The following is a 13,183-nucleotide window of genomic DNA, read 5'->3' as shown; positions in this document are numbered from 1 at the left end:
GGCCAATCCTATGGTTAGGCAAGTGGCAACAGCTTGGGTGGGCTTGAGAGTTGGGTGGGGTGGGGCGGGGCCTCAGGGAGTCACCAGGGCGGGGCTACCAGTGTGAGCCAGGTTTCTGGAGTCCCAGATATGGCGACTGTCTGCTGCCCCAGGGAAGGGCTCACTAAAGGAACAAAGGCCTCTGACAGCACGTTTGTCCCAGAGAAAGCCCCCTCTCCAGCCCTTGCTCCAGTGCCAAACAGCTCAGTTCTTCCCTGTATGTCTCTGGTGCCCCTCAAGCTGTCTTCCCTCAAGCTTAGAGGGAGAGAGTCCGATAAGTCCGTGCGCGGGCCCTTTAAGAAGCTGCCTGGGGCTCCAGCCGCTTCAGCCTCCCTGAACCTCAGTTCCCGCTGGTTTTTCCAGCCAGAAGTTATGGGGATTCTCTTCCTGGTACTGGAACCCTGAGCGGGACACCTGGTGTGGGACGGGGACCCCTCAGTCCTCAGGAAGGACCTTCCCAGCCGAGGGGTCCTCCTGATTTTTATCCGCCACACGTGGGTGTGGGACCAGCCCGCCCACCTCTGCCCCTCCTACCAATCTGGATGTGGCTGCTGCTTAAATCCGTAGTCGTAGGACTTCCATTCAGCTTGATTTCAGGCGGATTTGAATGATGGTTGTTCTGTAGTTTAGTTGTAACTTTGATGTGGTTGTGGGAGGATGTGATACCGCGTTTACCTACCCGCCATCCTGACCGGAAGTCTATCCATATTGTTTTTGAATGTTTCCCTTTGTATTGTTTTTTAAGTCGTAGCTCTGACATTATATATACATGTAAATTATCACATTCTACTGCTCATTATTTTACCAGTTTAAGTATAAAACCTTTACTTCCTTTATATCCCTTTAACCTTCTGGTTTATAATATAATTGTTTAACTATTTTCTGTACATACATTGCAAACCACATCAGACGGTGTTAGAATTTTTACTTTAAGCATCCAAAATAATTTAGAAAACTCAAGAGGGGAAGAAAAGCCTAATGTGTTTGTTCATATTTTTTATTTTCTGTGTTCTTTGTTCCTTCCTGATAATCTAAGATTCTTTCTTTTATTTTATGTATTTATTTCTATGTGAAGAACTTCCTTTAGCCATTCCTTTGGGGAAGGTCTGGAGGACGATTTTTAGTTTTTCTTCAGCTAAGACTGTCTTGGCTTCCTCTTCATTCCTAACGGATATTTTTGCTAGTTGTAGGATTTTTGGTTGACTTTTTTTTTCACCATTTGAAATATATTGTAATTTTTTTTGTTGTTGTTCTCCTTGGTTTTTGATAAGAAATCTTTCACTCAAGTTCTTTTTCTTTTATATATTAAGTATCCTTTTTCTTGGGGTGCTTTCAAGAATGTTTTCTTTGTCATTCATTTTCAGAAGTTTGACTGTAATTGTCTTGGCATTTATCTGGGTTTACATGTATGAATGTTGCTCAACTTCTTTAATCTTTAGGTTTTAGCCTCTTGCCATATTTGGAACATTTTCAGTCATTATTTCTTTGACTACCTTTTTAGCCCCACCCTCTTTCTCTTCATTGGGACCCCACTGATGTGAATGTTGCATCTTTTATTGTAGTCCCACAGATCCCTCTTTCTAATCAATTTGATCTCTAATTTACATTGACTAATTTCTGTTATTACACTCCTTCAGTTCACTGATTCCTCTGTCTCTTCCGTTCTGCTGCTTAACCCATATCCACCAAGCTTTTTCTTATGGTTTTGTTTTTCAGTTCTAAAATCCATAGGATTTGTTTTTGTCTCTTCTGTTTCTTTGTGGGAGCTTTCTGTTTTTTTATTTGTTTCAAGAGTGTTTATAATTGCTCATTGAACTTTTAAACTAATTTTACTTTACAGTAAATATGTTACTAGTCTTTGAAACAGAAATGAGAAAAATAAAATATCTTTTTAAGTAATGCAGTATGATCCAAGTTAAAAAAACACAAACAAAAAAACCCTCCCCCCTGGCAACCATCACTCTGCTCTCTGTGTCTGAGTTGGTTTCTGTTCTGTTTGTTTATATTGTTCTTTAGATTCCACATAATGTATAAGTGAAATCATACGCTTTTGTCTTTCTCTGAATAACATATTTCACTTAGCATAATACCCTCTAGGTCCATCCATGCTGTCCCAAATAGTAAGATTTTGTTCTTTTTGTGGCCAAATAATATTCCATTGTATATATGTACCATAGCTTTTTTTATCCACTCATCTGTTGGGCATTTGGGTTACTTCCATTTCTTGGCTATTGTAAATAATGCTGCAGTGAACATAGGGGTGCATATTCTCTTGAATAAGTCTTTTGAGTTTCTTCGGATATATACCCAGAGTGGAATGCTGGGTCATAAGGCAGTTTCATTTTTAATTTTTTGAGGAACTGCCATACTGTTTTTCACAGTGTCTGCACCAGTCTGCACCCCCACCAATAGTGCATGAGGATTCCCTTTTCTCCACGTCCTCACCAACACTTGTTTGTTGATGTGTTGATGATAGCCATTCTGACAGGCATGAGATGATTTCTTGTGGTTTTTGTATCTCTGATTATTAGGGACGTTGAGCATCTGTTTCATGTGTCTGTTGGCCATCTGTATGTCCTCTTTGAAGAGGTGTCTATTCAGGTCCTTGGCCCATTTTTCAATTGGATTATTTGTTTTGTTGGTGTTAAGATGTATAAGTTCTTTATATGTTTTGGATAGTAACACCTTATCAGATGTATCATTGGTGAACATGTTCTCCCATTCAATGCCTTTCCTCTTTTTTTTTTTTTTTTATCCTCACCTGAGGACATTTTTTCGTTTTTTGTTAAGATAGAGTGGGAGGGAGAGAGAGAGACAAACATCAATGTGAAAGGGACATATCAAGTGGCTGCCACCCACACGACCCAACCAGGGCCAGGGACAAACAGCAGCTGAGGTACATGCCCTTAGTAGGAACCGAACCCTGGTCTCTCTGGACCACAGGCTGATGCTCTAATTACTGAGTTAGACCGGCCAGGACTTTTCTCATTTTTAGTTGGATTTTTATGTTGAATTGTATGCGTTTATAAATTTTGCATATTAATCCCTTGTCAAATATGTCATTGGTCAATATATTCTCCTATTCTGTAGATTGTCTTTTAATTTTTTTGGTGGTTTTCTTTGCTGTGCAAAAAGGTTTTAGTTTCATATAGTCCCATTTGTTTATTTTTTCTTTTGTTTCCCTTGCAAGAAGAGATGTATCAGAAAAAATATTACTAAGAGAAATGTCCAGTTACTAAGAGACAATATTCATGTCTATGTTTTCTTCTAGGATTTTTGTCTTATCAAGTCTTACATTTAAGGCTTTAATCCATTTATTTCTTGTTTATGGAGTTTATTCTTCTATATGATGTAAGAAGGTGGTATAGTTTCTTGGTTGTTTTTTTTTCTTGCATGTATCTGTCCAATTTTCCCAGCACCATTTATTGAAGAGACTATCTTTACCCCATTTTGTGTTCTTGCCTCCTTTGTCAAGTATTAATTGACCATATAGGCATAGGTTTATTTCTGGGCTCTCTATTGTTTCATGGATCTAGTGTTTAATAAAGTTAGTGTTTATTAAAATACATTTCATTTTCAAAATGTAATAGAATCTACAGACACCCTATATACATGATTTTAGGACACCCTGTGTATGTCTGTGCTTTTATGCCAGTACCATGTTGCTTTGATTACTATAGCCTTATAGTATGGTTTGATATCAGGTAGCATGATTCTCCAACTTTGTTCTTCTTTCTCAAGATTGCTGTGGCTATTTGAGTTTTTTTGTGGTTCCGTATAAATTTTTGGATTATTCTAGTTTTGTAAAATATGCCATTGGTATTTTGATAGGAATTGAGTTGAATCTGTGGATCGCTTTGGGTATTGTGGACATTTTAACAGTGTTGATTCTTTTTATCCATGAACACAGTATATGTTTCCACTTATTTTTCCTTCTTTGGTTTCTTTCTTCAGTGTCTTACAGTTGTCTAAGTACAGTTCTTTTAGTTTTATCACTTCTAGTAGTTTTATGGTGGGATCTTTAGGGTACTCTCTATACAATATCATTTCACCTGCAAATGACCGTTTTATTTCTTTCTTTTTTTCTAATTAGGATGCCTTTTATTCTTCTTGCCTGATTGCTGTGGCTAGGATTTCCATTACTATGTTGATTAAGAGTGGTGAAAGTGGACATCCCTGTCTTGTTTCTGATCCTAAAAATGCTTTTAGTTTTTGCCCATTGAGTGTGATGTTAGCTGTGTTTTGCCATATATGGCCTTTATTATGTAAAGATATGTTCCTTCTATTCCTTCTTTGCTGTGACTTTTTATCATAAATGGGTGCTGGATTTTGTCAAATGTTTTTTCTACATCTGTTGATATGATCATGTGATTTTTATTCTTCATTTTGCTTATGTGATGTTATCACATTTATTGATTTGCAGATATTGTTCCAACCTTTCACCCCAGGAATAAGTCCCACTTGATCATGGTGTTGTATGATCTTTTTTATGTATTGCTAGATTCGGTTTGCTATTATTTTGTTGAGGATTTTTGCATCCATGTTCATCAGGGATATTGGCCTACAGTTTTCTTTCTGTGAAGTATCCTTTATCTGGTTTTGGAATTAGGATACAGCTGGCCTCGTGAAATGGGTTTGGGTGTCTTCCCTCCTCTTGAATTTTTGAGATAGTTTGAGAAGGGTAGGTGTTAGCCCTTCTTTGAATGTTTGGTAAAATTCACCTTTGAAGCTATCCAGTGCAGGAGTTTTGTTTGTTGGAAGTTTTTGGATTACTGCTTCAGTTTCATTAATTGTAATCATTCTGTTCAGATTTTCTTTTTGATTCAATTTTGGGAGATTGTATGTTTCTAGGAATTTATCCATTTCTTCCAGATTGTTTAATTTGTTGTCATATAGTTGTTTGCAACATTTTCTTACAATTTTTTGTATTTCTGTGATGTCAGTTGTTACTTTTTCTCCTCTTCATTTCTGATTTTACTAATTTGGGTCTTCTCTTTTTTCTTGATATTTCTTGTTCAAGGTTTATCAACCTTGTTTATCTTTTCAAAGTACCGGTTCTTGGTTTCATTGGAAACTAATTTTTATTGGCGTACGATTGACATACAATATCCTATTAGTTTCAGATGCACATTACAGTGATTTGGTGCTTATATATATTCATGTGAAGTGATCTCCACATAACTCTAATTACCATCTGTCATCTTACAAAGTTATTACAGTATTACTGTTATATTCTCTCTGCTGTACATCAGTCACATCCCCATTGACTCATTTACATTTTTATAACTGGCCCTGGCCAGTTTGGCTCAGCGGTCAGAGCATCAGCCTGCAGACCAATTAGTGGCGGGTTCAATTCCGGTCAAGGGCATGTACCTTGGTTGTGGTTCATCCTCAGCCCTGGTCGGGTCGTGTGGGAGGCAACCAGTTGATGTGGCTCAGTCACATCGATACATCTCTCTCTCTCTCTCTCTCTCTCTCTCCCTCTCTCTCCCCCCTTCCCTCCCTCCCACTCTACCTGATGATAAATAGAAAAGTATCCTCGGGTGAAGAATAAAAATAAATACATAAATTGAATAAAATAAATTTTTGTAGCGGAAATTTGTACTTCTTAATGTCTTTCACCTATTTTCCCAGCTCCTGAATGCCTCCTCCCTCTGGTAATCACCAGTTTTTTCCTCTGAGTCTGTTTCTGCTTTGATTTGTTTGTTTGTTTTTGTTTTCATTAGTTGCACATATAAGTGAAATTATGTGATATTTGACTTATTTCACTCAGCATAATACCCTCTAATATTTCATTTTTTTAATGGCCAAGTAATGTTCTATTGTGTATATGTACCACAGCTTTTTTATCCACTGTCTGTGATGAGCACTTGGGTTGCTTGCGTATCTTGGCTGTGTAAGTAACATCGGGGTGCATGTGTCTTCTGAATTCGTGTTTTCATTTTCTGTGGGTAACTACACAGCAGTAAAGTTACTGGATCGTATGTTGGTTCTGTTTTCTATTTCTGGAGAACATGTCTTCATCATGACTGCTCTGAAAGTATCATCAGAAGTCCTGACACCCCGGTGGCCTCAGCATTGATACTTGTTGGCAGTTTTCTTTCCTTCTGTCTGGAGTCTTCTGGTTCTTGGTGTGGCTAGTGATGGTTGAAGCCTGGACGTTTTCATATTATGCTGTTATCATGTGCCCTTTATTTCAACCACTGTTTTGATTGGCTTTCTCTGACACTCTCCTGATAGGTGTGGGGGTGCTCTGTGCCTCATGACTGCCAGGTGGAGGTTCCCAGTCAGACTCTGTTGACAGAGAGGTGGGGGTCCTCTCCCTCCACTCTCTCCTGCACCTCCTCTGGTACAGCCACACTGAGAGAGGGAGGGTGCCCCTAACCAGGGCAGGTGGGACTTGGGGCTCTCCACATGGCCTCACTGACAGCACAGTTGGGGCCACATGTTATCGTCGGCACTGATAAAAGTCTCAGTTCCCTTATCCAACACCACCCTGGGGGTGTTGAAGGGCCCTGTAGCCTCACAAGGGGCGAGTTCAGCCCCGCCCTGCAGTGTTCCTGGTACAGAAGGCACAGCCTGGGTTCTGCCGTGGGGTGGCGGCGTAGAGCTGTTAGCGATTGCTGGGAGCCTGTGGCTACAGAGCGTGGGCTCTGTTAGAGCTTTTCTGTCTGTGTCCGTGCATTTCCAGGTGGCCAGTTTTATGAGCTCCAAGTCTGGGAAATCCAGGACACTCATTTCATGTCGTGTTTCAGGTCCCTCGCTGGTCTGACATTTCTCTCCATCTCTCAGTCTTCTTATGTGTGTTTTGTGTGTAATGTTGGGGGTTTGGTTGCACCTAGTAAGAAAAATAGGGAAAGTATGTCTGCTCCATCTTCCCAGAAGTAGGACTCTTGCATATACTTTTAATTAGTACAACCTAATTTAAAAATGTATTTCCTCCAAATTAACCCAGTTTAGATCTTACGGGTTTCATCTGCAAGATTCAGAGTTCTGCCCTGGGTTTACAGATAGAGTCACCATGCAGTATTGCTTCTCATGACAGTGTGACGGCGGGAGGTGACATTTCAGGCAGAGATGCACTGATGGTGAGATGTAGTGCGCGTGTATTTCTCGGAAAGAGAAGGCTGCCATCAGTAAACCGAGAGGTCACCCGTGCATGCTGTTAATGTGCATGCTGACTTCCGAGAGGTGGAACACAGACGGGTGCTGCTCAGGGCAGAGCTGATGTGGCCATTTTGTGAGGAGAACTTGCACCGGGAAGTGCGAACAATGATGTGTGCTTGTTCCAACGAGTTTTATGTGTCCATTGTGGTCACATTAACAAGGGAATGTTGGCCATCTTACAATAAAGGGAACATTCTTTCTCTGAGAATACTGACAAGGCCCTTTAAACCCCAGTTCAGTTGCTCTCTCTTCTTTACAGAGACAGAGCTGCCTGCTTTGCTATTCAGAAAGGATTACAGGCATCACGGAGCGACATTAAATTATTTGAGCACAATGACATGGCTGACCTGGAGCGACTGCTAAGAGAACAAGAGGTCGAAGATCACAAGGTACAGTTCTTCTGAGGGCCTCCGTGAGCGCTTGTGCTTGCTGAGCAGCTGAGGGATACATGAGAGGGTGATCTGTCCTGGAACTTGCCTGCGGACCGCATCTGGACCGGCAGCACGTCCTGCTTAGTAAATGTGCTCCCTGTTGTAGGGCCAGGTCTGATCGTGGGCCTCCTCACTGCCATGAGTGCACGTGGCGGAGGGGGGAGGTGTCAGGCGGCTCTGAACTGGGGAGAGGCAACAGCCCACACTCCTGGGGTGGGGAACGTACGCTCCCAACTCTGCAGAAATGGCTCCAGGACTCACGAGGGTGTTAATGAAATGGACCTGTTGAATTCAAAATAGATTAGTTCATATCAGAATAAGTCATGTAGCCAACAAGGGGGAGAAACAGTAACAGCAGATCTTAGTTTATGAATTTGTGAGCACAGTGAGGCTTTCGCCACCTACCTTCCTGCTGCAGCTCTGGCAGGGGCTGCCTGGGGAGTAGTGCCGCAAGCCCGGTTTCCTGGGTCTCGCAGCCCATTCACACCTGTCTTCCCCTTGGCGGAGCGGGGCTTGTTCCTCCGAGTTCACGCAGAGGGCAGCGGAGGGGGTGTGTTCAGAGCATCACTGTCCGAATTATTGTTTATCTTCTGATGCTGTGGATGAAGGAAGTAGTTCTGGTCTGTGGTTCTGCAGGAGCCATTGTGTGTGGACTGGGCTGGAGCCTGGTCACTGCAGACTTGGTCTCAGCGCCACGTTCAAGAGGACTGTTCCAGTAACTGATAAAGGTGCTCATCACGCTCCTCAGTTTTGTGTTACTTTTTGTTCTTCCAAATATGTGCATGTTCCTCTGGGATTCTGTTGTCTTTGTTGGTGACAGCTGAGAGCAGGTCTCACTGAGCACGTGTATGTACTCTGTGACGGATGCCATCTGTGGTGACGTTATAGCTACACAGCTAGGGAAGCTGGCCGTGGGAACTGGCCCACTGCTGGCTCTTTCTACAACTCGTGGAAAGATGTCCCTTGCCCTGGCTGAGTCGTAGGGTGCTGCCAGACTGAAGACGCTGCTCGGAGTGTGGCCAGGGACCAGTCTGCTCTAGAGTTTATTGTGCCCAGTTAGTATTGTATCAATTTGGAAAACATCACACTCCAGTTTTGCGTCTGTGTGTTTGTCTTACCATATTTATTACCTGTGGAATTTTTTTTAATGAATAACAAGAAATAAAATTATCTTGAAATGTATTTCCATTTTATACTTTTAACCTTTTTTTTAAATTCTCACCCGAGGATATTCTTCCATTTATCTTCAGATAGAGTGTGAGGGAGGGAGGGGGACAGAGAGACATCGACTGGCTGCCTCTTGTATGCCCCGGACCAGGGCCCGGGACTGAACTGGAATCGAACCTGCGACTCTTTGGTTTGTGGACCAACACTCTAACCACTGAGCAAACTGTCCAGGGCTATAGTTTTTACTTTTTTTTTTTTTTTTTTAATTAATTTTTTTATTCTCACCTGAGGACATTTTTTTTTATTTTTTGTTCAAATAGAGCGGGAGGAAGAGAGAGAGAGAAACATCGATGTGAAAGGGACACATCGAGTGGCTGCTACCTGCACAACCCAACCAGGGCCAGGGACAAACTGCAACTGAGGTACGTGCCCTTAGCGGGAACCGAACTCAGGTCTCTCTGGACCGCAGGCCGATGCTCTAACCGCTGAGCCACACCGGCCAGGGCTCATTTTTACTTTTTTACTAATTAATTTATACTATATTTTTCTGCCAAAAGTAGACTTCCTAAATTACTCTACATTTAGTTTTGAAAAATGATTTTTTTTCTCAGTTTTATTTTCACATAAATGTAAGTGTTAAGTTTTTGAATATTTTCTACATAGATGCTTACCTTTTCTTTGAAAGTGAATTAAAATATTGCAGTTTAGTCCAGGTTTGGATCTGTGTGTTTTTGTTTTGTTTTTTAAATATGTTTTTATTGATCTCAGAGAGTAAGGGAAGGGAGAGAGAGATAGAAACATCAGTTTGCCTGCCACCCAGGCATGTGCCCCGACCAGGAATCAAGCTGTGACCTCCTGGTGCCTAAAACCACGCTCAACCACTGAGCCACACTGGCTAGGCAATTACTGTTTTTATTAATTTCCCAAGATATTTTTTAGTTCTTTTCCTACAGGGAGGGTTCTCATGTTCCATATTCTTCTATAAAAAATAAAGGAAGAACAGTAGATAAAAACAGCATTTTATAGAAGAAATACAAATAACTGAGCAAGTGAAAAATAATCTGGCTTCACTAGTAATTAGACAGAGTTGGGGGTGGGGAGAGAGAAACATTGATGTGAGAGAGACACATTGACTGGTCGCCTCCCACAGGACCCCAAGGCGGGGCTGCAGATTGAACCTGCAGCCCAGGTACGTGCCCTGGACAGGGATCGAACCCGCGATTCTTCGGTCCTCAGAGTGACACTCTAATTTCAAAGCCAAACCATCTAGGGCAGAACACTTTTTAATAGTGACGATCAGTGTCAGTACTGATACATGTGATGGGACAGGGCCCTCCTATACCTCTGGGAGTTTCAGTTGACCCAGCATTTCTGGAGGGCAAGTGGGCACATAGATCCCAGTACTCTTTTTTTTTTTATCCTTACCTGAGGACATTTCTGCATTTATCTTCAGATAGGGAGGGAGAGAGGGGGAAAGAGAGAGAGAGAGAAACATCAATGTGAGAGAGACACATTGACTGGTTGCCACCCACGCAACCCCAACTGGGCTGGGGACAAACTGCAACCTAGGTACGTGCCCTTAGTGGGAACTGAACCCGGGACTTTCTGGTCCGCAGGCCGACACTCTAACCACTGAGCCAAACCGGCCAGGACTATCCCAGTATTCTTAAGTATCCATACCCTTTGGACTGTTAATCTGGGGTGCTGTCACTAGAAGAGAATCAGAAATAGTGTGACAGGTTGAAGGATATTTACAATTCGATGTAAAGAAGCAGCAAAGCAGGGGCCACTGGCTACATCCAACATTGGGAGAGCCGTTCCTTTATGGTAAACCCACAAGGTGGAATACTGTTTCTTCCCTAAGACCATGTTTTGAATAATACTAAGTAATGTGGAAATGCTTGTAACATAATATTTTTAAAATTCACATCCTAAAACTGTTGCAGTAAAATCCTGATTTGAGCAACATAATTTATAAAGATACGGTTTTTACAAGAGAGACAGACCTTATCATTGTGTGGTGTGACAAGCTAATTTGTTACATTTCTTTTTGTACTTTTCTATTTCCCAAGAGTTCTGCAGTGAACATTTTTAAATCCTAAATAAAATACTTCGTTTTAAACGGCAGGGAGAGGCAGGATGCCCCCATGTCCATCTGGGACCCCCAGCAGACCTGTGGCCTTTGGGTTTGTGGAGATGACCAGGCGGACTGACGATGGATGCTTGAGCACAGACAGACACCGCTCAGAGTTTCCACTGTGGGTGCTGACTTATCCCTGACAGCACAGCTCTGATACGTAGTTTCTAGTCCATCAGACAAACCTAAAGGCATGCAACCTTTGATGGGAAGGTGGTGGTAAACTGCCTGTGGGTCTCAGTGTTGTTCATCCCAGCACACACAGCGTCCACACATTTGGCAGGGGAACTTGGAATCACTGGGGTATAGGGAAAGTGTTGTCTGAAAATGTCCTTCCATACCACCGACTTCCATCATCACTAGATGAGATCATAGTCAGGTTTTACCTGACCCACTAGTGAGGAGTGAGGAAGGAAAAGGATTTCATCTGTTTTTTAGTAAATGAAGTAAAGCAGAGTTTATCTCTGTTGTTTTTATTGTGGAAAATTCCAGGCACATTGAAAGGGGACACAGTAGTATTATGAAGTCTCTGTACCTCCTCCTCCCAGCTTGTTCTCAACATTCTGCCATTCTTATATCATCTGGATCACCATCCCACTTCCCACTACATCTCTGTGTTAACTGACATCATTGTTACAGTATTTTTAGTTTAAGGTAGTTGTACAGACACTGAAATGCACAGATCCTGGCCATACAGTTCTGACCAGTGGTTAGACCTGTGTAACCCCAGTACCATGGCCCCTCATGTCATCAGACATCCTTCCATTCCAGAAAGTTCTCTGGGCCCTTCCCCAGTCATTCTGGGCTGCAGGGTTTGTTTGTGTTATAATAGTTTCATAGTGCCTCCACCGTGTGTGTGCACATGCATGTCTGTGTGTCTCGGGTCTCCTAGGTGATTGCAGGGGCTAGAACACATATCTGAGAGGAGAACCCATGATTCTTCTGCTCATAATAGCACGGTATCAGACCTGGGCTTGAAATTCATCCACGCTACCTGTTTATTTTGATAAATAAATCTTGTCATAGATTTTGTATATGGAGTTACTAATATTTTAAATGTCTGGGTTTTTTTCTCTTAAAGAATCCTCGCAAGGCACGTGTGACGCGACGTTTCATCATAGCTGAAGGGTTGTACATGAACACTGGGACTATCTGTCCTCTTCCGGAACTGGTGAGCAGCCGTGTTGGTTCATTGTTTTAGTGTCCAGACTGCTGGGCAGTCTGCCTTCTGTTTATGACCACTTGGAATGTGTGACCTGTGCACTGCTCTGAACAGTAGGTGTCAGAAGCACCTCTGATCATACCAGGGAAGTAGACTAATGTGAAATGCCTACCGAGCCCATGGAGGAGTCAGCTCCGCTTCTCTGAGGTATGAGGACATACAGTGGAACAGTTACAGAGTAGTCTGATGAGCTTTGAGGTCTGCACCCCTGTCCACCACCACCTAATCAAAGTACAGACAGACCTATCAGTCCAGAAAATTCCCTCAGGCCTCTTCTTAGCCAGGACCCCCAGACCTGGCCCAAGGCCATTATTGATCTGTTCCTGTAGTTTTGCCTTTTGTTGAACTTCGTATAAATAAAATTGTACATGACTATTGAGATTTCTTAAAATTGAGATGACATTTACATAACATAAAATCAGTTGGTTTTTTTGCTTGTTTTGATTTGGTTTTGGTCAACTTCCAGTATCAGTTGTAGTTTCCCAATTTACCGGAATGGGAATTCACGTTTGCAAATACTGAGGTAGTTTGAAGAACCTAAAATGAGGCTCAGACATTATTGAGCACTGTCTTGCTACAGTTAATTGTGTTCAGTTCTAGAGAAAATAACTGGTCTGGAAGCTGAGAAAATTAGCTGTGAAGGGTCCAGTTCAGTGGCATCGATCCAGGCGCCATCCACGGGCTGGTGCTGAACCCTTTTCGTAACTCCCAGGGAAGACTTCCTCAGCGACTCAACCACGGACTGTTTATTGAATTGTTTATTTCCGGGAGTTTCCAGTTAATGTTTTCAGACCACAGTTGGCTGTGGGTAATGGAACCGCAGTGTGAGCTGAGCTGAAGGAGGACGGCTGTGACGTGACCTTGGTGTGTGGCTTCCTGCACCGAGCGTCCTGTTCTCCCGGTTCTCCCTCTGTGGCACCAGCACCTCGGCCCTGCGTAGCGCAAGGACGTCACCTGTCGGGGACGTCCTGCACTGTCTGTCTGCTGATGAGTATTCGGCTGCTTCCACCTTTTGGCTCT

General features: G+C 42.5%; 1 protein-coding gene across 7 annotated transcripts in view; it reads left to right on the top strand.

The window, feature by feature from the left end:
• Positions 1-13,183, top strand: part of SPTLC1 (serine palmitoyltransferase long chain base subunit 1) — a 61,650-nt gene that overhangs the window by 33,666 nt on the left and 14,801 nt on the right. For 5 of the 7 annotated variants that reach the window (XM_036278507.1, XM_036278499.1, XM_036278498.1 and 2 more), the window contains 2 exons: positions 7,466-7,595; positions 12,023-12,112. In XM_036278507.1, coding sequence (XP_036134400.1) covers positions 7,466-7,595; positions 12,023-12,112 — 220 coding nt within the window. Of the gene's footprint in view, positions 1-7,445; positions 7,596-12,022; positions 12,113-13,183 lie in introns of those variants that run through there. The other 2 variants (XM_036278500.1, XM_036278502.1) reach the window with 1 other exon arrangement.

This window comes from Molossus molossus, unplaced genomic scaffold, assembly GCF_014108415.1.
Source record: "Molossus molossus isolate mMolMol1 unplaced genomic scaffold, mMolMol1.p scaffold_m16_p_29, whole genome shotgun sequence".
Classification (NCBI taxonomy): domain Eukaryota; kingdom Metazoa; phylum Chordata; class Mammalia; order Chiroptera; family Molossidae; genus Molossus; species Molossus molossus.
Note: the sequence above shows the minus strand (reverse complement) of the source record. Positions and strands in the feature narration are given on the sequence as shown.